The sequence below is a fragment of the Electrophorus electricus genome, chromosome 8 (genome assembly GCF_041902795.1).
Source record: "Electrophorus electricus isolate QZ-2024a chromosome 8, ASM4190279v1, whole genome shotgun sequence".
NCBI classification, from domain to species: domain Eukaryota; kingdom Metazoa; phylum Chordata; class Actinopteri; order Gymnotiformes; family Gymnotidae; genus Electrophorus; species Electrophorus electricus.
In genome coordinates this window covers 29,058,606-29,083,449 of record NC_137504.1, presented here as the reverse complement: position 1 = coordinate 29,083,449, position 24,844 = coordinate 29,058,606, and the positions used below count along the sequence as shown (strand labels likewise).

Sequence of the window (24,844 nt, the reverse complement as noted above, 5' to 3'; positions counted from 1 at the left end):
AGTCTGAGCAATACCGTTCAAATGTTCTCCATTTTCTAGAACTATAATAAATTATGCCTGATTTGTTTCTATGTAACTAATCAGACTCGCTTCTGATCCTGGAAAACTAGCTAGGAATGATTTTTCAACCCAGCCAAGTTGCTCAAGCAATAATGCACAATGATGTTTTACCCTCTTCAGCAGTAGCTAAGCTTGTCTTGAAGACAAATGATGGCAGCTATTCTCGCCACCTTAGCCCCACTGTTCTTTAATCTATTTATGTGCTGCTCTAAATAAATTCTACAAGGTAACTGCCTGCACTTAAAGCATACATGAACCTAAGGCTAAGCATTGCAACTGCCAAGCTGATGGATCTAAATAGCATCAATGCATTATGTAACCTCATTGAATGTGCATAGGTTTAGTGGTGTTCAAGCCAGAAGCCTGAAATCTCATCAGCTGAGATGATGAGAGAACAAATGCATCTAAATGGATGGCTGTCCTTTGTTCTGAGCAACCTGTGATTTGGTGCCTCGAGATCAGAGTGGCCCCTGGCTCTTATCACTGCTGCAGGCTAGGAATTCTGGTCTTTATGGCTCTGTGTGGCAAAGGCTCTGATTACCTGCTTGACACAGTTTGTGAATGATTAAACTTCTGGGTCCCTTTTTAACATGGTGATGTGTTTTCCAAAAGTTGCAATATGGGTGTTTAGAACAGCTGATAAACAGGGAATGTGGAGGGGACATGCACAGCCTTTGCTGTATGTGTGCTTGTTTTAAAGTAATAATAATGCTCAATTACATTTACTGTTTCATCAGATTATTAATCATGTAATAAAATTAAGTCATATGTCTGTCATGTTCAGTAGGTGTTATCACAGGACTTTTGTGCCATGAAAATGGGTATTTACAGAAATTGGCTCCGAGAAGTCTGCTTGTTGTATTTCTGCAGTTGAAGTGCTAATTCCCCAAGTCAATGGATTTTTAATTATTATTAAGGCATTTTGTATTGTTCTGTGGCCTACATATTGAATTGGGTTTGTATCATGTCTCAGACAGCAGTCATATGTCAAGTGCTTTGGGATAAATAGAATCTATCTACTTGTTTGACAATCATTTCATACATCATTACTGTATTCTTTTGATTTATTGTTGATGTTTTAAAGAAAACAAACTCCACATCTGAAATATCTGTGTATCTGAGGTTTTCTGTCAAGTTTGAGATTTACAAATAATGGTCTTTGGTTCTGATTTGTGTGCAGGTATCCAACAGTGTAGAAATGTCCTTACACATTATCATCTATGAAATTTTGCATCTTGTGGGGAAAACAGCATTCATTTTAAACTTGAGTTGATTGCCAATACGGTGCATTTGGGTACAATACTTAAGCTTCTTTAAAAAAAAAAAAAATTAAAGATTAAACTCACCCACAAACCTAAACTACTGTTAATACTCTTCGCTTTAGTGAATGAAAACTTTTTGTTCAGTTTTTACTAGCACTGGACTACGATTCCCAGCATGCCGTGTGCCTATCATTGGGCCCGCCTCCTTTTTTTGAGTGGCAAGTTGTTTGTTTCACTGTAACCAGCTGCTGGTCCATTCCAACCCCTGTCGGAGTGGAAACACGGGGGCTGACGCTCCTCTTCTCTCCCTTCCCGTCTACCTCGTTGGGCTTGCTTTTATTTCACCCTGCTTTTCTCTTTCTCCCTTTTTCTCAGGAGACAACTTTTTTTTTCCTCTTCTGGCCCTGCTTTTCTGCTGCGTTTCAACGTTTTAGGAAGACCTGTCAATTGGCTAAAGCTCAATTATTTATTAATTAATTTATTATTTTTCTCTTTTTATAAACAAAGAAAGACGGTTATACTTTTTTAGATGTACCACAAATGAGAAGACGCAAAAGATGGAACTGCATATTTTAGAGCATAGCTTGAAAGTAGCTAGTATAGCAAAAGAGGGCATCCAGGTTTGCACACACGGATTAATTAAACTAGCTTTTCTGCCTTCTAAGACAAGGTAAGCAGCGGGATTTACGCGTGCACTACAATTTGGTGTTGTCTAAAAATTTATTTTAGCTAGCTACTTTACTGTTTAAAACGTTGGCTTGTTTGGGTAATCCGCTCCTAAAGCGGAATTACGCTAGCCTACAAAGTAGCTAGCTACGTATACCTCCTGTGTGAAGCAATTCGCAGTTTGAGCTAACTTTAGTTATTTACATTTCCATTGAAATATAAGGATTCGCCCTGTCAGCCCTTGATGAGGGAGGGACCATCAGTCGATTGTTTTATACTGTTAACCTGTCAATTTTTCTTTTGTCTCGCTGAAGTTCATTCGACGTAAAAGGGGTGTGTGTACGTGCTTGCGAGCTCGGTCGTGTTGTTTTTCCCTCATGCAGTCGCACGAATGCGCGGAGGTTACGTTGGTTGCTTTAAATTAAACTTGCAGCAGCAGCGGCGTGCGACGTTTTACGTGGCTCGTGACGATGTTGCAATCAGCGCAGGCGGCGTTGAGCTGCAGCCGCGAGCCATCCTCACGCCTAACATTATGTGCTTACGAAGCCATTTCAGATGTCAGATTATCTGCGATTATCTTTGTAATTGCTGTGCCACGATAAAAAAAAAGAAGATTTTTTTTAGCTGTCGGATGGAGAGAAAGTCGGCGATACCTCGCACCTAACGTGTACCCCCAATGCTGCAATGGAATTGTACTGGTTGCTAGAAAATCTGTAAACAACTGCAGTGGAAAGTTGAGGCTTGAAAATAATTTGCATTGGTTTGGAGTGTTTGTCGCACCTTTTTCGGTTTGTGCCTCACGTGTCTATTGCTTCTCCTACAGAATGCCACATGCATCTTTACGTCATGAAATTATTTTAATGGTTTTTGTTTTGTTTTGTTTTTTAAGTACAATCCTATAAGAAAGACAGTAAGAATTGGTTCATTGAAGTTCTAATCCTAATGATTAATTCTAATAGGCTCTGAATCTAATTCCTTCCAACTGGTCCATCTGAACAAGGCCAGGTATCCTCCTGTCTCTAATGCTCACTGGTTGTGTTTGCGGGAGCACGGTCCTTGAGGCCATCTCCTGTCCCGGGTTTACTGAGCCATGAGTTGGGGGCTCTAATGAACCCACAGTGGGGCTTTTAAAGTGACAATGGGTAGAGATAAAGCGTCGTACCCACCCACACACGAGTAATACAGCCTAGTTAAGCACTGTACTCACAAGTAACTTTATATGTAGTTGTACTGCTGCATGCAGATTAAACCTCGTTTTGGGGGCAATAAAGTAGTTACCAGTGGAGAACTCTGCGTGGAACGTCCCTTTCAACTTCAGTCATGGCTTAATACAATATGCTTTATCTGATGACACGAGCACTATTGGGGATTCTTTATCAACTGGTCCACAGGCATTGCATCGACTTGTTTGACGAGCTGTGTGCTTGCTTTTGCTGGGGAAGATGATTGGGCGAGATAGAAAGTGTTTTGGGGTCAGTATGTCAAAATATTGTCACTTGTCCCCACACCCTTTTTTTTCTGAGTTTGTTTGTTTATGTATTCTTCTCATCATATCCATCATCATCATCATTAAGAGCGAAAAGGGAGCATCAGGTACATTCATTTCTTCTTGACCCACTGCCATTACTGCTGTATGGCCATGGCTAGTATCATCCAATCCCGGATCTTATTTTGGTCACATTTGTTCCAAGAAGTTCAGCTTCGTTAGGTAACCTGATTTAGAACTGGCTGATTAATGGCAAGTATTAAAAATACTGCACACTGATGCCTTTCTTTGTGCAGACACTACTGTACATTGTCAGGGTTGTTGCCAGAGTTTAAAAGAACCCTTGTTTTGGAACATTTTTGATGAAAGCCTGGAGAGGAGCATTCCTTATAAAAAGGGAAACTGGAAATAAACTACTCTGTTTTTGTCTTGAGCTAGTGTCTTGTAGAGGCTAAAGTAACCTGGTGACAGATTTAAGGATATGCACTTGTGGATTGAGGTTGCCTTTTTGCCAAAGGAAAAGGCTATTAAACCAAGCTCAAATCGGGTTAGAGAGAACCTTGTTTTCAAATTCCTTCTGCTGTCGAATGCAGATTGTGCTTTTGCATCTAGCTGTGAACAGTATGTCTTTGGGGTCTTCTATTGTGTTCAGCACTGGCTCTCTTGCTGTGCAGGCCCTGGAATCTAAGAGCCCCCCTTTCCACCCTTTTAGCTTTCAATGGGATTCGATGTAGATATGTAACTCTGGGCCCTTTGTCCTGTTTGTCCGATAGAAGCGTTCTGGCTGACTGGGATGTTTTAGCAGATGTTTGTTTGTCTGCTGTTGTCCTAGGCTTTCAGGCCGCTCTGGAGCTCGGTGCGAAGCGTCTAGCAGCGGTGTCGAATGCACATGGCGCCAGCTCAAAAACTCGCAAGCGGTGTGCGAGCAGAGGCGTGGCCGCTGTCGCTTGGCGCCGAGAATGCCGCGAACGGCTGTCGCATGTTGCATGAGGTGCTGTGAAGTGTTCAGTGCTCAGTTGGCACACGTCCGAGAGGAAATTCAGCTGTGTCACCGCGCATGAGGTGCGAAGCAGAAGGAAAGTGAGCTGGGCAGGCCAAGCCTCCAGCTCATGCAGCTGCCTCCACAGGCTCACACCAGCCATGGTTCTTTATGGCTCTAGATAGGTGATTCATATGTAGTGGTGCAGTCCACATTGTGGTTTAGTCCTGATTATGCACATATGGGGTGTATTATGTATGTATACTTTTTTTATTTATTTATTTATTTATTTATTTATATATATATATATATATATATATATATATATATATATATATATATATATATATATATATATATATATATATATATAAAAATAAGGTATAGTATATGAACATATAATCAGGGTTTGAGTGATGTATGTGAAGAAGATTCCAGGGAGTAATATGTGTTTTGTGAACTCCAAATAAGATACAAATAGCCTGATTGTAATCAGGCACTGCCTGATAATTTTAGCTGTTTATGCTGTGTTCCTGACTCAGTAATTGGATTTAGGGGAGTGAAAGGAATGTTTGATTAGATTTTGGATAATATGTTGGAATTTTTCACTTGATAATTGACCCATTTGAAAGAATTGTTTTTTAAAATCTCTGCTTGGGAAATTTACATTTATGGCATTTAGCTGTGACTTACAATTATGACTGAGTACAGCATAAGCAATTGAGGGTTAAGGGCCTTGATCAGAGACAGTGGCAACTTGGCAATGGTGGGGCTTGAACCAACAACCTTCTGATTATTAACCACTGAGCTACCACTGGAAATAAAGTCACTTGTTTGTTTCATCATTTATCTGTGCCCTAACAGAGAGATTGCGTATGTTCTGCATGGCATCTAAATGTATGGGTGAGTCATTGCAAAAAATTTTGATTTAAGGGGCCTTAAATAAAATTGCTGTCAATTTATAGGCTTGTTGTTTTGCTGTCATTTGCTTCTGAATTTTGCAAGTCACACAAAGGGACATGCCTTGTCATATCAGTTCAGCGTGCATCCCTGTTTCTCGGCAGCCCGTATATTTTATGGTTTGTCAGAGGCTTGTCAAAGGTGTCGAGTCGCGAGGCGTTCGGCTTTAGGAAGTACAGACTGAATCTGTGGCAGACTCTGTCCGCCCTCTTCCCCTGCCCTCTTGCTAAATTGATTTGGAGCTCAGAGGTTTGCTGATGCACAAGCCTTCCTGTATGCTCAGGGTCGTTTGACGCTGTACAAGCCTTTCCCGTCTGTTTGATTTTTCACCACTGGGCCATGAATGCCTTTCGTCAGCACAGCGCCTCGCCTCAGGGGGCTGTTCGGATGGCCCGGTCCCGCCAACGGAGAGCTTCCCGCCGCTAACAAAAACCTCGAGGAAGCCGTCCTGCTCTCGTTTGGCAGCGTGACAAGACCAGCCTCTCCAGAATCAACAAGCCTTGCGGTATACCCATGCTGAGGAAAAATAATATGGAAGGCATTTGGGGGTACCAGTGAGAACGTGAATAAGGCCCCCCCCCCATGCCTGGTTCCACGGATCGGATTTTACGAGACACATAAAAGGGTACCGGCGCCCCTGTGGTCACATGCACGCCAGGTCCTGTTTGCATAGGCCGGCTCCTGCAGCTGCTGCATTCAAATGCGGTTCTGTTTCGCAACACGGTGTAACAGCACAATACACATTTACACTGTAATAACATGTGGCTCGTTTAAGGCGGGTTACACACATGATCATACGATGGCATTAACACGAGAGCATGGTGTGGTTTTAAAATCAAGCTGTGAAACATGAGGATGGTCAGCTCTACTCCATCTATTTTAGCAGCTTACCACCTGTAGCAGAATAATGCTGAGACTGTTCGCATAGGCATGGCTGGACTGTAGGAAGATAAGCGGTGTTATTATGTAATTATCAGAGAGAAGTGTTTACATGAGTGCATCCAGGTGCTTCTGTCTTCCTCTTCACTCACTCCACTGCCTCTCAGGACATCACATGAGCACTCAGGACATCACATCACACGAGCACTCAGGACATGTCATCTTCTAACTGACATTAGATGCACATATTTGGTTTTCCCAAGACTAAATGCCCCATCCCTTTTGTCTGTCTGTTTGACCCCACAGATGTAAATTCTTCAGCTTGACTGAAACTCCTGAGGATTACACCATCATTGTGGACGAAGACGGCTTTAAAGGTACAGTCAGCAGATTTGACCTGGCACATGCAGAAAGGAAGCAACATCTTGACTTGACTCACTGGCAATGTTTGACCACATGTTACTCCATCAGCTACATAACACCCCCCCCCCCCCCCATTTCCATTACGGGTTAACAGAGGCCAAGCTGTCGGTTGGTTTGGTTTTGTGGTTGACTGAGTGAATTCATGTCATTACACACGGGTTGCCAAGGTGACTCTCACTGGTCACCATGGATACCAGAAGCTCTGGGTCACAAGACTGGTGCAGGTATTCTATTCACTCAAAGTTTGTGGAATGTTTTCTTTTAAAATCTTATCAGGTGACAGAAGTCTCATTTTTGGTTATAGTTTACAATTGGGGAAATATTTGTCAATAAATACATTTTTTGCCAATAAATGAAAATTAGCTGCTCTGGCGATGCAAAGGAATCATTTCCTATATTAGTTGTGTAAAGCTAGGTATTTAAATGAGCTTCTGTTGCCTTCTGGGAGATTAATGACAGCTCAGTCAGAAGGCCTTCTAGCCTCTGTGCATATCAGAATTTCATCAGAAATGTACATGGCATTGTGGAAGCATTGGCCTGCTTTATGGCTTCATTCATTTAAAGGTTCCTCATTCATCCATCTTGCATCAGCTCTGTCTCTTTCTCTTCTCATTGTACTGATTCCAGAACTGCCTGAGTCGGAATATCTCAGCGTGGCGGACGCGACGTGGTTGGCTCTTAATGTAGTGTCGGGGGGAGGGAGCGCCACCAGCTCTCAACCAATCGGAGTGACCAAAATCGCCAAATCTGTCATCGCACCTTTGGCTGATCACAACATCTCTGTATTCATGCTGTCCACATACCAAACTGACTTTATATTGGTGAGTATAATGTTGATTCTATATTGAGAATATTTTGATTTCATTAAGCCTTAAATATGATAATGGAAGACACTGAAAATCTGTTTTTGCATATTTGCATATTGTGGCTTGTGAAATCAGAGCAGGTAGTATTGGATGGTGATTAACAAAGCGCTCTCTCTCTCTCTCTCTCTCTCATATATATATATCTATCTCAAACTCAAGCCAACAAAAATATATACATATTTATAGCATGTTGAAAGGGTTTTCATCATGCTGTAAGAACACTCATTTTCAGTTTTTCTACATTTGAGTCATAAAGTTCAGAATACACCACAAACACTTTGTGCAGAACATTACTTTTTCTTTTTTCCCCAGCAGTCATAGTAGTTTTTCCAACTCTTATACATGTACAGTGCACTTGGTTAGTCATTGTTGTGAGGCATGCGTTTCTGTCGTTTTGATCCGGTTTGCTTTTCGTTGTGGGTGTGTGCTCTAACACATTGGATTTAAACTGAAACAGTGACTCAGGCAAATATGCCAAATGTCAGCGTTATTCTGTGGGGATTTCCATCTGTACTAAGTAAACCAAAGAGGAAACACAACCTTTTCATAAACACTCTTCCCTTATTTCAGGGCACAATAAGTAATTGGACAACAGGCAGCTTAGCTATTTCTTGGCCAGCTGTATGTCGTAGCAGCTTTTGACCCTGTGCAGAAGGGCCCACAAAAGCTCTACAGTTGATTTCTGGATGTGAAATTTGCACCTGGAATCCATGGATGATTGCCAGAAAGAGAAGAAGAGCAGTGTAAGTAATCATGAACGGAAAAATTCGAACAAATAAATCTGAGCCAGAATATTACGTGTGTCAATCAATTACATCTGGTACATAAGACGCAAGCCTTCACTGGCGAGCTTAGCCATAGCAATTGGCCTGGCAAGCCAGGGAAAACCATAGTATTGGATGACCCCAGAATACTTAAAGTCAAAATGGAAACATTGCTGACAGATCAAGATGCTCAAAATGTAGGCACATATGTGCCAGATACCATAAAGTAAAGAATACCCCAGTATGAGGTCATGGGCGTTTCTAAATGCAAACCACCAGTAAAATTTAAGAAGAAAATGTTTTGTGACAGGCTTGTCAAGTGAGATAAAACGAAGTATTGTAGTCTTGTTTATGATAATTCCATATTTATACTCCTACGTCCAAGTGCTTCATGCAGCATCAAAATGAAGGACACTAGCAAAACCACATCCAATTTTGTAAGACATGGTGTGGACAGCAAACATGCTAGCCAGCCTGTAGTTGGGATAAAAAGTAAGTTAGCCTTTTTCTAGTAACCTCCTTCATTTTAGGCGGTTTCTCGCTTTTCTAGCTAGCTGCACCATTGTACTACTGACATTTATTTTTGTGACATTTAATTTATGGTTGAGTACCGTTCACATTTAAACCGGTACCTGATATTCGCTTTTCTCAGTACTTTCTCTGTATTATTACAGAGAAAGTACTGAGAAACGCGAATATCAGGTACCACTGTAATATTAAACAGTACCGTTGGTTTCATACTAAGGCTTTAGGCATACTTTTAAGTAACGTTACTGGTTATTCTAGGATGCTAGTAAGCGATTTCGACTCAGGCTACCTAATGGACTTGGCTTTCAGGCTACCAAAACGGAACTTTTCAGATTTTAGATACATTTTGTGTTTGACCACGTTTCCTCGGGAATTGCTGCCCTGGCCAGCACTGCGCTTCGCGTTACAAATTTTGGAGGGAACTTCGTCTGCGTCAAGTCGTAGCGTTAAACGCACTTGCGACCGCTTTCGGCTCGTAATTGCACGCAGGTCTTACATTTAATGACAGTTTACTCCTTCAAAACATACCTTACGTCCTTACTGGTCATTTGTGGGGCAAACTTGAAATATCGTTTAAAAATGAGCTCCTGTGCCGCCCCGTTTGCCTGGCTCTGCTGTGGCGATAACCCCGTTGGAGTGCGACCAAAGGCTGACTAAACGCTAGCGCATCCTCAGGCTTTGGCTAAAAGCCGCATTTCAAGGCTCCTCCGGGATCTTTTTAAACGGTACCGTCCGTGTGAACTACGCCCCCGAGACACGAAATCTTCGCTTGACCCGAACTTGATTTGACGTGAATCGGTACTCGGTAGTACCGACGTAATTCGGTCGGCACCCTTAGTACCGACTTCGGTACCCAACCCTTTAATTTCCATACAGATGCGAGAGTGGTGGAGAAAAAGACGGCGTTTTGTCCAGAAAGAAAACGCTGCAAAAGGCACTAACTAAATTGGGTACCACCAACAGCGGCTCGGCTTTAGCCCATTGTAGGCTGGAGTTTGAATAGAGAGAGAGGTAAGTTAACGTGATGATAAGTGGATGTGTGGGGGTAATTAAACATTGTTTAGGTTTGCGTTTGAGAATGCCTGTTATCAACCTCATAAATAAACGAGACTATAAACTGAATAATGAGACTAACCAAAAGTTTTCTTTAGTGCACGTAAGGCCTGTCTCGGACTCTTGTGCAGAGACTCGAGAATTAACTACGACTCGAAACCCAAAGACTCGTGAGTCAGACTCGTACAAAGTGACTTTTGAACATCTCTGCCCACACTTTAACCTCAGAGCCGTCGTTTAATTTCAAATCCATCATGTCGGGAGTACATCGCCAAACCGCCAAAACCTCCCACTGGCCCTGTCCAGTCACTACCAGCCTGTGTCACACGTGCCCGCTAGCTTTGTACAATCCCCACACGCGGCGCCAAATTGCAGTCGGGCGGGAGCTGCTTCCTGACGGAGCGTAGCCTTTTGCTGGCACAATGAAAATGTTCTTCCTAATCGTATTAGTAATGTCCGTCAACTGCTAGATGAGATGTAGCAGTTTTAACTCCATGCATTTTACATCTCTAATTTGATTGCCTCGAGATGCAAAATATATGGTTTTGCTCTCAGTCTTGTGTGCAATTAAATAAACAAACAAACAAACAAATAAATAGGCAGCCATTGGCCAAATGAGGATTATTTTAAAAGCGGGAGAGAAGCGTTGACTCTGTCCACACCCAGGCTCATCCACCAGGACAGCTGTCCACGTTTGTTGCCTCAGTACATTGTTCACGGTGTGAGCATGTTGGGTGTCTGTGTGAATCTTCTACCCCTATGCACACACTTCTCACACTGACACTCAAACTCACTCTCTCTGCATCTGTGTGTACATTGTTCACGGTGTGAGTATGTTGGGTGTCTGTGACTCTTCTACCCCTGTGCGTGTGTCTCTCTCTTTCTCTCTGCATCTGTGTGTCTCTCTCCCCTGCCTCAAGGCTTGTAAGCTTTCTAAGCTCTGTTTATGGACACACACACACCCCTTGAAAAAATTGAGGTGTTTACATAAAAAGGATCAGCACAGACCATTGCTGGGATTCGCTGCCATGCACAACCTCTTCACTTATTCACTGAATTGCCATGGCCCATGAAAACATCCCCTAGCTCTGCCCCGGGCACCCGCCCGCAGTGACGGGCTTTGGAGAGGCTCGACGCCTGGGACCACAGCCTTCAGCCGTTTTCCCTCCTCACCCCAGTCTGTTTTATAAATAGTGGGGCCTGGCCCAAATGCTTGGCACATTGGGAAGCTGAAATAAACCCCCTTTTTGTGTGTGTGTGAGTGTGTGTGTGAGGTGTGGTGTGGTGTTTTATGGGAATACATCGGACACGTACTTGGGGGGGGGGGGGGGGGGGGTTGGGGTTGGTTTTTTTTTTTTCGTGATGGCCTGATTTTCCTTTACTTGTATAGGCGTGCTTGTGGAATGTATTTTATAGTTTCACAAAGGGCTTGTTGTCAAGCTCAAGAGTTCAAATGGAAAATGTTCAGGGCCGACTTTCTCTCCCCCTCACTCTCTCCTGCTTTTCATAAGCTAATGATAGTCAGATGTAGCCCTTGAGGATATTGGATGAATTTCTAGACACTGACAAAATAGCCCAAAGTGAAAGAGGATCTGAAAGGCAGTGAAATGCACCTCCTCTGTTCCTGTTTTGCATGGGTTCTTTGACGCTTTTGAATTTTTGTTTTTTTTTTTGCATGAGACAATGTTGTTATCTAATTATTTATAGCAAAAAAGATAACTAATAATGTATTTACGAATTGTGTTTGAAATGCAAATCTCTTTTATATACATGAACCACAATAGACACTGCCGGTTTTGGTCAAGCATGGTCCAGGCAATGGAAAGTTAGTTTTACCCTTTATGGGGGCTTGCTTCACTGGAAACACTCTACGGTCAAGTCTGGTAACTCCTTTAGCGTTTCTAGGAAGAGCGCGAGCCATGCAGGCAATGTCCAGATGACATCTGAGTGTCAGATTACGGCTGTCCTGTCCGAGTGTGATTGGTTAGGTATGGCGAAGAACCTACCATTTCTATCAAGTGAAACAAAGTGGTGTTAAAACCTTATGTGTACCAAAGTGAGTGGCCTATACAGGAGCTGTTATGCTTGATTTTTGGTGAATTTTAGCCCAAGACCAGATTTTTTTTAATGCTTATTTCTGAAGTTTTCCTCACAACTAAAGATGTCCTTTTAAGATAAATACTTGGTACTCAAGTTCTATTTATGTTGCTCGCTTTTAGTGAACCGTTCAAATGGGTAAACATGTAATAAAGCCACTTGTTGATGCACCAACTAACCAAGAAATCCAGGTTTAGTGGGCATATTGGCTAGCTATGTATCCGAATACATATAAATAGTGAGGGCAAGCTAACAAAACTAGCTTTCACTCAGTCTTGGCCTCATGTTGCACCACATTTTTATTAGGCTCCCATGGGCACCTATTTCACAGCTAAAACCAGCTAATCATGCAGCCCTCAATGAGATGAGTCATCTGGTTCAGAGGCAAAAACACAACAGGCCAGAGTGGTAGAAACCAGTAACTGGACCTAGTCCAGAAAAAGTAGATCACCCCCTCCACACGCGCTGAAACCCCTCCCGGTTTCTCTGCGCCTTGTTTACCATCTCGTTTTGGCTGTGCTCAAGAAATTCATTCCTTGGTTTGGGTTGTGTGTGCAGGTGCGAGAGAGGGATCTGCCCATGGTCATGCACACACTCTCCTCAGAGTTCACCCTCCTCCGGGTGGTCAACGGAGAGACAGTCGCTGCTAACTGCTCCGGGGTCACCAATGGTTTCGTTAAGCCTAAACTCGGTAAGTGGCCCTGCGCCACCCACTGCGGGAGCCTTCTAAAGTCTGGATGGGAGTGGGTAGGGGACCTCCTGTCGAATGAGATGTGGCAGAATAAGAAACGCTGTCCCACGTGGCTTGACTGTCTGGCCTGGTGTTATGGCCGTGAGCCTGGAGGGCTACAGTCTGAAACCTCGTACGAAGCAGGCAGGTTGGAGCTGTGGGAAGGAGTCCTTGTGCAGACTGGCCCTCATTGGCTACACATTAGCCTTGAACAGAGAGTACGGCATGTAGCCTTGGGTTAATGCACTACCATCAATTGTCTTTTTATTTACATTTCATAATCCCTTTTGCATTGCTAATATACCCAAGGCAATTAGCCTAATAATAATAATAATAATAATAATAATAATAATAATAATAATGTGTAGTAATAATCTAATAATACATTTATCTCTCCATCCATCTGCCTGCTTTTCACCCCTCCTGCCAGTCCCACGTCCCATCATCCACCCTCTCTCCAGTCCTAGTAACATGTTCTGCGTGACAAGCCTGGACCCTGACACGCTGCCCTCGGTGGCCACCCTGCTCATGGACGTGATGTTCTACTCGGGCGGGTAAGGCCACACCCTCCCCCCTCCCTACCCCGCCCTGCCCTGCTCTGCTCTGCTCCCCATGCCTCTCCTCCTCCCACGCATATGGTGGGCCCTGAGAGCCATCTGCCAGGCCTGTTAGGAGATAAAGTAGTGATGGGCACGTGGTGCTTGGGTGAAGAGTGTTAGAGAGACAGAAATATTCAAAGAGAGAACGAAATATTACACGTTTAGCTGCACTTGGGTTAATAGATCTGCACATTCTGTCTATTTTAATTGCACTCGTACAGCATGAAGGGCAAAACAATCCAAGTAGACAGCAACACAGTTTTTGTTTATGTTTTGGCTTGGCACATTTGATTAGAAAGGAAACAGTGACTCAGGTCAAAGTGCAGCATGTCGGCTTTAATCTAAGGATGTTATTTGCATCGGGTGAACCCTATTGGAATTACAGCAGGTGTTGATACACAGTCCCCTAAAAAAAATCTGTCTAAAAAAATCTGATATTTAGCACTTGCTTGTGTTGGAAATCTTTTTCCTTGCCCGATCGAGGGAGGCTGGGATACTGAAAGATTGTTTATTGTAGTGCACTCACAGTCCAGTCCTTTCCCGGTGCATCTTGATGGTTTTGACAACACTTTACTACACAGTTGTTAATGATTCATCCCTGTTGAGACATTGGCTGGCTAGTCAGGAGACACAGAGGTAAGGACACCAATCAATAGCTGATTGGAATACAGAGAACGTGAGACTCGGTGTTTGCGCTGATGATGAGTGGACTAGGAACCTTTGGAGCAGCACTGGCACTCCTGATCAGTCACATGTTCAGTCATGTGAGCTCTGGAACTTAAAAAATGTAAAAAGGAAAAAAAAAAAAAATTCCCCACTTGCAAATCCATTGTTTGCAATCCAGGGATGATATGACAGCTGAGGTCAGCAGCAGAATGAAACCTGAAGGAGCAAAAAAGTGTCCGAGCTGCTCAGCTCCAATAAAATGCCTCAGAATGCGGTGGAAGGCGTTTCACCTTGGAGCAGAACAGTAACCCGAAACATAATACTAAACAAGCTCTGGAGTGTTTTCAGGGCCAAAGAGTGGAATGCTCTTTGCTGGCCAAGGCCATCAGCCAAACCTGAGCACATACTTATTGTGCATTTCACTTACTGCACACAGGACTGAAGGCAAAAAAAACCCCTCAAAACAACAGAAGCCGAAATGGCTACATTACTGGATTGCATGAAATTGCCAAGAAAGATGGCCAAAAGCTAGCGATGTCTTTGGGTCACAGACTTGATGCAATCATTGACCATGAAGGGTTTATGACCAAGTAATAAACATGTTTGGTTTTTTTTTCAAGGAATGAATTGGTCCAATTACTTATGGTTCCTTAATATGGCAGACAATGCACATAAAGGGCTGTGATGCTCATGTGTGCTTTACCCAGTGTAGATGTATAGATCCTCAAATTAAATCTCATATTTTGCTTGTTTACTTGTTTACATGCATAGCAATGGTTTTATCTAAATCTAAGACTGCTAGTCTCAGTAAGATATGATCATGTGCTGGGCATTATGAGTACAGAAAAACCATAGTTAAACTAAAGACTAAGACTAAAGTCTTAGTTGACCTAATCTTAATCCAGCAGTAACTGCTACTGCCCAGTCACTTTCATTGTTAAACGATGCTCTCCTAAAAACCCACAACTTCAAAGCCCCTGGCCCGCACTTGCATTACTTTGCTAGAGAGTGACTCTGCAAACTCTGCTGATGTTGCAACTGTGATCCAGTCAGTTGGGTCTTGGTCGGGTGGGGCTCATCCCGTAGAGAAGTCGTCGTCATCATCATCATCACCATCACCATCATCACCTCCCCTTCTCTGCTTTCACCCCCTTGGCAGAGGGAAGCAACCAGAGGCATCAAGCGAGGATTCCGGGCACATCCGTTTCTTCTCCTTTTCCCTGATCGAGGGCTACATCTCACTGGTCATGGACGAGCAGACAACCCGACGGTCAGAACCCCTGCCTCATCACCCCGTAGCACTGCGGCCTCAACTTGTGTCTAAAACTACTGATTAGATTGACTTCATGTAATTGACCCACATTATTGATTTGGGTCCAGCTAACCTTCTCATTACGAACTCCGTGTATTTCTGAGGGAAATTTTGACATATAAGGAGAATGAGTGCCACAAGCGTCCCTGAATGGTGCCTGCTTTGGCATGCCTGGTATCCTTATTGAAGCTGACTGGCAGTTTGGTTTTCCAGGTTCCCTAACAACGTACTGTTTACCAGTGCTTCAGGAGAGCTGTGGAAAATGGTTCGCATTGGAGGACAGCCTTTAGGATTTGGTGAGTTGTTTTTTCTGGGATGAAAGGGTACAAGGCCAGACACTTGTTTAACTGACAACTAAAATTTAAAAAAAATTTCCTCCTGAAACACTTATGTTATAATTCACGTCATCATTTCAAGCATTTCCAATAATCGTTCGTTTCTGAATGAGCAGATTTATGTAATACAGCCAGTAAACACATCCTTTCTTGATTCTTCCCTGTCAGATGAATGTGGGATTGTGGCTCAGATATCTGAACCATTGGCTACCGCTGACATTCCGGCATATTACATCAGCACCTTCAAGTTTGACCACGCCCTGGTTAGTCCACTTGTTTATTTGGGTTGTGTGATCCCCCCCCCCCATCCTGATTACTTATGTTATCACTTTAGCTACAGCAGGAAATGTCTAAAGGCAGCCATTTATTTTTCCAGGTCCCCGAGGAGAATATCCAGAGTGTGATTGGAGCCTTGAGGACCAATGAAAGCACAGGACCGTGAGAGGCTCCTCTTCCTGATTGGACATGAGTCTCATATCCCTGCTAGTATTGATTTCTCAATGTCAAAACTTTTAAAAGTGCCAAGAGCTTATCGAGGACCGCTGTGGGAGTGGTTATGGGGGTTGGGGGGCGGGGTCTGATAATAGTGTGAAAATTTGGGTAATGTTTGCACGTGTGCGTGTGTGTATCCATTGAGAGGGGGGGGAATATGCTAGAGGTGTTGCTTTAGTTCTGCAGCCAGCAGTTCTCCCCCCTTCCACGTGGAATGACTGTGCCAATAGCTGCCCCCTCTGCTCGCATTCCTAGCCCACCGATACCTGTCCCTACACCCTGCCTCAGAGGAATCCTCAGCTAGTGTGACTGCGGTGTTGATTCCCCCCTCCCCTCCCCTCCCCTCCTTTCTCTCACTCTCCCTATGCCTTATCTGCTCCCTCCCACCTACACCATTTCACCATGGCAACAAGGCCTGCTATATTGTGGGACTCTTTTACTTGCCCATAACCACCCTCCCCAAACACCAATTCCTGATTCATGGCAACCTAGCAGGCTGTGTCCATAAGTTGCCCCCCAGAATTTACTCCACCCACTTGTTTGTCCAGACCTCTGGCCCCCCCCCAATCCCTCTCCCCTCTCCTCTTACAGTGCCAAGTCACCTTAGGCCTACACAGACTCCTTGTCTGAAACTCGATTGTTTGAGTGCAATTTGAAATGTGATTATTTTTGAGTAGTTTGGGAGCTGGGGAAGGACTGCCCAGCTTGGCAATATGGTTTCTTTAGAAGTTCAGTTTCTGACGAATAGTTTTGGTTTGTTTGAGGGTGGGGCTAAAATCTCCCTTATAGCCCTTCGTTATCCTACGAAAAAGCCTCACTTCATGTTTTCAGTGCTACCTGGCAGACTAATAAGTTGTTGTTTTTCTTGTATCCAAAGTACAATCAATGTGCTGCATTAGCATTGAATTTCAGATTTGTGAGCCTGTTATCCAACATGTGACCACTGCCCCCCTGTGTTGGGGTTTGTGAGTCCAAGTCCCACAGACAAACACTATCTTGGTTCACACCCACTGTTCACACCTTTGAGTTCTAAATACAGAAATAGATCATAATTGTGCAATTTACTGTAAACTGTTTTTAACTTTTTTTTTTTACCTTTTTCGTTTTGCTTCCCCATTTCTTGTGTAAAGCCGTCTTGTGACGGGAGGGAAATGTTGACACGTCATTCTTTTTTGCTTCTTTACCACTCATTTCGCTAAAATTAGTTCCTTCAGCAAGGACAATGAATGTTAGTTGGGGTCTGGTGTCAGACACTGGCATTAGCGTACGCCCTCTGCCCTGCCCACCCAGTGTGCACTTTATTTAAGATCTTTCTTATAGATCTTGCTGTTCTGATGTGAAAAACAAAATATGGGGGAAGAAGCTTTGCCCTTTGGAAGGAATCTCTTTTTAGAAGGGGTCACTTGTCTTACAGCATGAATATTGTTTTGTTTTGTTTTCCACAGGCTTTTTCTTTTGTTAATTCTGATTAGGAGAAACCATGTATTTATCAGTGTTAAAAGGGTGACCTATTTCTTCTCTTACCATTAAAGACATGAAAACAATGTTTGTTTGTTTTCCACCAGCATGGAGTGTCTGCACTGAGTTGCCCTGGGCTTTCACCGTCCTTTTCATTATCCTTCCATGAGTTCATACTGACCATAGAAACGGGAGACCACAAGTCCAGTGCAAGGCTGATGTCACTCTTTCCGAGTCATCACAATTCTGTACCACAATGGAGCAAAAAGACAGGCCTCGTATGACCTGAAGCAGATGGATATCCTAATAAGCACAACTCTCATCCCAGACACCCTTAATTCTAAAGGCAAACAAGTCTTTCTCTGAATAAATGAAACTCATTAATGAAGCTTACTTTGCCCCTAATAGCATTAATAAAAGCCCCTTCCATAACCCAGCTTGGGTCAGCATTGGCTTTAGTGTTTTGACACAGAATTCATTTCAGGTTCAGTTGTTTGCATTGATAAATGGGGCAGAGTTGGACGCGACAGCTGCGTGCTACGGAGCGGTTTAGTGGGCGATGCTGTATCCGCCTCCGGTTGTTTTGCACTAGGCCTAAATTGTACACCGCACACACAAACCTACCAGCAATTGCACCTTTTTTTGTGTCTATTATAGCAGTGGGCTGATTTTACCTCAGCATGAGGAAAGCCAATACTGATTAATGTACTCCACTTTATAAATGACACTCATATGGTCTGCATTTCAGTTCTGGCAAAAGTAAAGCACAGAAATGGCAACTTTATAATTAACTTAAAGATCTAACTGAGGCTTGAAGTCCTTTAGGTTCTTATGAAAGCAATGTCTCCTTTAAAGCATTTTATTAAGGCATTCCCCATCTCCACTTAATATTGACTAACAGACTTAACAGACACCAAGAGACAATGGCTATTGTTGAAATTGCAGTTGGCCCTTTCTTCCTTAGTATAACCAGTGGCCATAAAACTAAGATACTATATTTCAGTATAGGTTTGAGTCATATTAAAACTGACCAAGACAAAAACAGTTATTAGGCTTCTCTGCTTTAATGCAGTAAAATAAGACACTCTGTTGATCTCCACACCGCATGCTGAGTTTGACTTGAAAGATTAAGGACCTCTGCAGTCCTGTCTTGTGCACCGAGATGTGGCAATGCTCTAGAAGCAAGGAGCTTGGTGGAGCTACCCCATCTTAGGCAGTGGGGAATGGCTGTTCCAGGATCAGTTTATCCCTTGTTTAAAGCCCGGTGTCACTAAGGAAAAGATCCCAGTGCTGCAAACATACCCACACTCAAACAACTTCCATCACAGTGCATTTTTGGGTAGAGAATTTGTCACACGAGTCTTGGTCAAAGGCGCATGGGTCTCACCGCTTCATAGAGGTCTGTCACCTCGGTTTCTATTTCAGGTCCAAATGGTAATGGTTAGATGAGGTGTCACATCTCACAAGTGGCTTTAAATGAACACTGGTTTTATCTGACATGAAGTGGAAGAACTTGATCCAAGATTCAGAACCCCCAGACCTCGAGTGTGCAGGTTAAACATAGCGACACGTGTGCAAGCTCGGATCATTGTGTGAAGAGGGGGCCTTGTGGCATCAGAAAGGGGAGCGATTCCGTCTCCTTTAGCCTCCTGCAGGCAGCTTGCACTCATATTATGGACTTGACCAGCGCCACCATGTGGTCGACACCACAAGCAACATCCACCACATGACCTGGTACAGTCACCTGAGAAACGTGTTTAGAATGATGACAACCGGTTAAACAGTTTAAATGTGCCATTCTCTGTAATGGATCTGAGCTGTAAGATTTAGCACATAATGCATCATATTTGCAGTGCTGGACTCTAAGGTAAAAAGGCAGAGGTTGTGTGTAGTCTACTAACCCGCCATGGAAAATACTGATCGTTATGATTCCCGGTACCTAGACAGCCTCTCACGTTCTTACCCCAGACAAACAGTTCACCACGGTCTAGGGAGACAAATCATTTAGAAACAAAGCTCAAAGGTAGCGTAGTGGTAGCTGAGTGGTTAAGGTACTTGACTAGTTCACGCTCCATAATTTTAAGTCACTTTGGACAAAAGCTTCACCTGCCACAATATGTAAATACTTATTCTTGGCATATTTGCCATTTAAAAATCACCAGGCTTGTACATTATATAACTATTTCTTCTACTAGGAAACATAACATTTAAACCCACTTACACAAAGCATCAGAAATATAGCCCAAAACAAAAAACTTTACCATTGTAAAACAAGCCCAAAAGCGGAGGTGAAACTGACCTGTGATGGCTGCGAAGTGCGAGAGCCCACAGCGTATGCCAGAGACATTTACTCCAGGGTTGAACTCCGACCTCCCAAAAAGTGTGGCTGGCACCTTCTCCGGTCTCTCCGACTCAGACAGATTGGGCCCTTTTCCCAGGATTCCGTAGCCCCACACAAACACCTCCCCTCTTTCTAACCAAAGAAATGCAAAAATGCTCCAGGTGTCACACAGGGCCATTTGAATAACCAACTTTCTCTCATTTGATGTAAACCTAACAGCGAACTGTAAAACTCAAAAAATGTCTTTGCTAAATGCAAAAAAATTGTCCCACTGATTCATAACATTATAGAAAGACTTTTCCTCCCATTATGTACAGTACCTGAAGTGTAAATGTGGTCTAGGGTCAGAGATGCTAGCTGAAAGATGTTTTTGATAGCACTGCGCGCCAACTGGTAACCATGGCAGCACTGCCATGGTTAAAAGCCTTTGAAGATCAGTGTTTACAGCTTGCAAAAATTAATCCAGCTGAGCATGTTATTTATTAGATGTTCAGCAATCACCTCAAAACAGTCATTTCTTTTCACTGGGAGTGTAAGCAAGTGGAGTCCTAGGACATTAGCGCTTATCCAAAGCAACTTCCATATCAATATTAGAGCATGTGTGCTCCCTAGGAATCAAACCCATGATCCTGGTATTACCAGAATCTTGTTCTACCAAGTGAGCTGCAGGAACTGGGATTCAACTTCAAATCTCAGCTGTGCTAAAGACAGCCAGCCAGACAGACAGCCAGGGGGCCAGGGGGCCAGGGGGCCGGAGCTCACCGTTGAGTACAGCGACTTGGGTTCCCCCACACGCAGCCTGAGTGACTTTGCCTACATTCTTCAGAGGAAGCAACCGAGGAGAGCTAATCTGGGGACAGGACAAAGGGAAAGGCACAACCTTCTCACGACAACATAAACAGGCAACGAAACAAGCAAAACTGGATGTGAGAAAAGCTGACAAGTGAAAGGTAAAATCCTAAATCATCGATACTTTTATGAGCACCATTTTCTTTTATGAGCACTATTTTTGGCATAATGGAGTCTGTCAAACATAAATAAATAAACAAAATTTGTTTGAGGTAGGCCTTAAAGGGTAACGTCACTGGGTTTGATCCCGTGACCTTACCTGTGCTGCCTCCGTGACCAAGGCAAGCTGTAGGTACTCGGAGTTGCCCCAGCCGAAGACCTGGCCATCCGAGGATACGGCCAGGCTGCAGTCTCCATATGTGGTCACCTGCTGAACTTTGACCCCGGCCAGGTCCCCCCCAACAGGGACAGGGAATGTAGCCCTATCATGGTGGCCCAAGCCTGAGAAGAAAACCAACTCACTACCCCTGAGGCTCCGGCCATGTTTCCTGTATAACACTTATAACTCGTTTCTTAATGGTGATACTAGGTGGGGAGAGTGAAAAATGACTGAGAAAGGTAGATCTGAGGCACGGACCTGTTTGTCCATCTGCGCCCCACCCACAGGCATACACTGTGCCCTTCTCTGTCAGGAAAAGGCTGTGATCCTGCCCACATGCCACCTGTTAGACAGGGTGATACATGACAGTTTATTTACACAGCACCTTCCACAGAATGGGCACATTTTGTTCTTCTGCAACAGGAAAGTTCAGGTTATCTTCATAAAGTAAATGGTTTAGTAAAATATATTAACTTATTGCCTTAGTTTAACCTTTTTAAAAAGTGAGTATAGGTTAAATTAAAAATCTGAGTAAGAAAACATCTAAATGACCTGTACAGGGGGAAAACCTTTTTTTGCCATTTGTGTGGCTAAATACACCAGTAAGAGTAAAGCAGAAGCAGCAGATGTCTTTACCCACCTGGACGACTCTGCTGTCAAAGCCCTCAATCTTGTGGACAAGATGGCTGCCACTAGAGAGAAATTATCCAACAACACTGAAGCATACAACAGCATGGCCAAGCCACTCACTTTCAAATCACTGCTACACTTCCGCACAAAGCAACAACAACAGAAAATAAATCACCTCAGGGGACTTCTCTACTCCATTTGCAAAATGGAGCAAGGCTGATGACGTTTTTATTAATGGTTAATTAAAAAGCAGAAAAGAGCCAATTTAGCTGAAGAGGATCTTGTGTCCCAAACTGTTTGGAAGGAGCGAGATTCAAAGCCCAAACTTACTTGTGTCTAGGCATTTATGTTGGCTTTACAAATAAATATACTGAAATGGAGGAAGGTGGGGGGGGGGGGACATCTCAAATTTGCCTACAACTGTGTATTTTGTATTTTCAATGTTGAGAAAGAAGATTATGCAAATGATTAGACAGCAGTGAAAGCCACTTAATGGTCACAACGAACAGTGGCATTAGAGAATACATCCACATAAACGCATCAAAGGCCTGGTAGGGGGATCTGTACCGAGACACTCCCAGTCCCCCTCCGCTTACGCCCGGATAATTACAGGGGCGGGCGGGACATCTGGTCTGCCACCATGTCGCAGCTGGTTATTCTGAACGGGGTTCCAGGAGTGGGGCTATGACACGAACCTGTAAACCTCACCCTCCACGATCTTCCTCCCACACTGGCCGTAGAAGTTGTTGCCCATGCTGAACACTGCAGGGAGAGGGCGGATCAGAAAGCGGACCTTTGGTTTCTGGTTTTGAAAAGAATCCTCCTGTGGTGTGTGCTCCGAGGGTGTGGACCCATCTCTAGGATTACTCGCGGCGAGAGAAGATCAACATCCATGTGATGAGGAGGACATGTAAATGAAGACTGAGGAGTCCTGATCCAGGGCCTGCTTACTATGTCTACATGGCTTCTGGCATCAGAATACAAAAGGCAGGAACTGACCCAGAAACAGCCCTCTGACTCTCCTTACCTCCTTCAGAGTCCGTCAGAACCAGGGAGTGGGCACGACCACATGACACTTGGAGGATGCACGTGTCCTGAGGGTTAGTCAACGGCAAAGGCACAGGGGAGGGTTCCAACACATACTCGTAGCTTTTACCTGTGGAGACACAAAAGAACACATTAAATGTATCAAATAAATGCAATATTCACCAACACTGTCCAATCTTGGTTGAGAGAGCACTAGGACTTAAGCATCAAAAGAACAATTCTTTAGTTATATGAAATATAAAGAAACAACAAAAAACGTCATTGTTATAAAAAAAAAAAAAAAAAAAACACCACCGCATGGCTGTGTGAAATTGTTTAAAATAGATAAGGTGAATATTAGGTTCATCTTAAAACTGCTATTTGTACTCATTTGGTCCTTCATAAACTTATTCTTCCCTTACTGCCCCAAATGGGCTTTTTCCTTTTCAGAATCATCTCTCCTTCACACATCCGTTCTTTTGCACAGACGTACATGTTCACGTCGAGGACCAACTGCACAAGCGCCTGCCGTTGTTCTTTGAACAATAACAGTGTGCAAAGATATTTTACGTGCATGACAAGACACTGGACGAGTTGACTCATTACTTAGGGGAGAAAGATGAAAAGGAAAAAAAACGGGCAAAAATTCAACAGAACATCTGCATCTGGTGCGAAACTGCGGCACGAGAACTGTGCTGGGGCGCCTTACTGCGGTCGTGCTGAGTCCGCTGAAAGCCCAGCTGGGAGTCTTTGTTCAGGCCCATGGCCCACAGTTTGGTGAGGTCTTTGGTGTTGGAGGCTAGTAATGTAAATCCATACCCACAGGCTGCTGAGCAAATCTGCAGAAACAAGCAATCCGTCTCAGCACAAACGGAGTGTGTACATACAGGCAGAAAAACAATTTAGTGTTCCCACGCTTTTTTATATATAGCACTTTGACTTTCACTTGAGTACACTAAAAACTGGGCAGAAAACAGATACATATCAGCACTGACTATTTAATCCATCACCAGTGGTAAACTGTTTCAAATGTACATGTATTTTGCCTGATTATTTCTCTGGAAAAAGGCCTACAGATTTGAAGACATCAGTAGTACAGTGGACTAGACATTTTGAGCGTTTGGCCGACGCAACACACTCCATCTGCTCTGCAGGGTGGCAGACACACAGAGGTCGGGATCACAAACACCAGTGCTTTCTAGTCTACGTGCGTTCAACAGTTCAAAACAAAGTTACTACCTTCTGTTCCATGTCGAGACGGTATGGTGTAAGCTGGTATTTTCTGGGGTTTTTCCTGCCGCTGTCGGGAACCACGAAGCTAGGAATCCCCAGGGCTCCAGTGTAGCTGAACCCCCAAACAAATACCCTCTCCCTGGGCTTCCTGTGCCGCCCCACATACTGGAAAACCGGGCGTTCATCCTTCGCCTCTGCTCTCTTTGCTGTGGTTGGTGCGCGGTTCCCCGACGTGACATAGCCACGACAGCCACGAAAGACTCCGAATCGGCCACAGACACGAACGCATATCAATGTCATTTTATGAATCAATTAGCAGCTGAATGGGCTATAAAATTAGTATAAGCTAGCCTAAGTAACGTTTGCTGTGCTGTTACTGTAAAATAAAACAAACCTCGGACTCGAAACACACCGAACAACAGTGGCCAACTGGCTGAATCGTGTCACGGTAACGTTAAGTCTTCGTCTGCGATGCTTTTCAAACGACATTTGCCTATTTTCTCATCTAAAGCAGCTGCTGTTTTTTTTTTAAATATGGAAATTCGTTAGACTCTTCGAAACAAGAAACATAAAAACTTGCATTGCCCTTCAAAATGTAGCAAGTGGTCTTGTTGGTTCAGTTTTCTGTTCTTCGACACGCTCTCTAGCAGGAGGCAGCCATGACAGTTCACCTTTCTGCAAATGCTGACCTCCAACACGTGACTGGAAATCGTGTAATGACGCTCATGTCCGCTAGAGGGCACAACGATTTATTCATTTGGGGAATTAAAAGAAAGAAAAAAATGTACATTTCCTTCCACGTTTAGCTCTTCAGCCAGTCCTTAACTCTAA

At 43.7% G+C, this 24,844-nt stretch overlaps 2 protein-coding genes across 2 annotated transcripts; one reads left to right on the top strand and one right to left on the bottom strand.

Annotated features, from left to right (window-relative positions):
- The first annotated feature begins 1,572 nt into the window (after positions 1-1,572).
- Positions 1,573-17,701, top strand: castor2 (cytosolic arginine sensor for mTORC1 subunit 2). The gene is made up of 9 exons (XM_027004285.3): positions 1,573-1,992; positions 6,599-6,669; positions 7,343-7,536; positions 12,582-12,714; positions 13,184-13,307; positions 15,178-15,288; positions 15,544-15,626; positions 15,834-15,928; positions 16,042-17,701. The coding sequence occupies exons 1-9, from the start codon at positions 1,880-1,882 to the stop codon at positions 16,105-16,107; spliced, it is 990 nt and encodes a 329-aa protein (XP_026860086.1). The 5' UTR covers positions 1,573-1,879; the 3' UTR covers positions 16,108-17,701.
- A 959-nt stretch (positions 17,702-18,660) lies between these two features.
- On the bottom strand, positions 18,661-24,684 carry rcc1l (RCC1 like). The gene is made up of 11 exons (XM_027004283.3): positions 24,020-24,684; positions 23,490-23,619; positions 22,782-22,910; positions 22,450-22,516; positions 21,765-21,816; positions 21,383-21,467; positions 21,065-21,246; positions 20,719-20,806; positions 19,915-20,088; positions 19,517-19,602; positions 18,661-19,359 (listed from the first exon to the last, which is right to left on the bottom strand). Exons 1-11 carry the CDS (start codon positions 24,311-24,313, stop codon positions 19,282-19,284), a joined length of 1,365 nt encoding a protein of 454 aa, XP_026860084.1. The 5' UTR covers positions 24,314-24,684; the 3' UTR covers positions 18,661-19,281.
- Between the last annotated feature and the right edge of the window lie 160 nt (positions 24,685-24,844).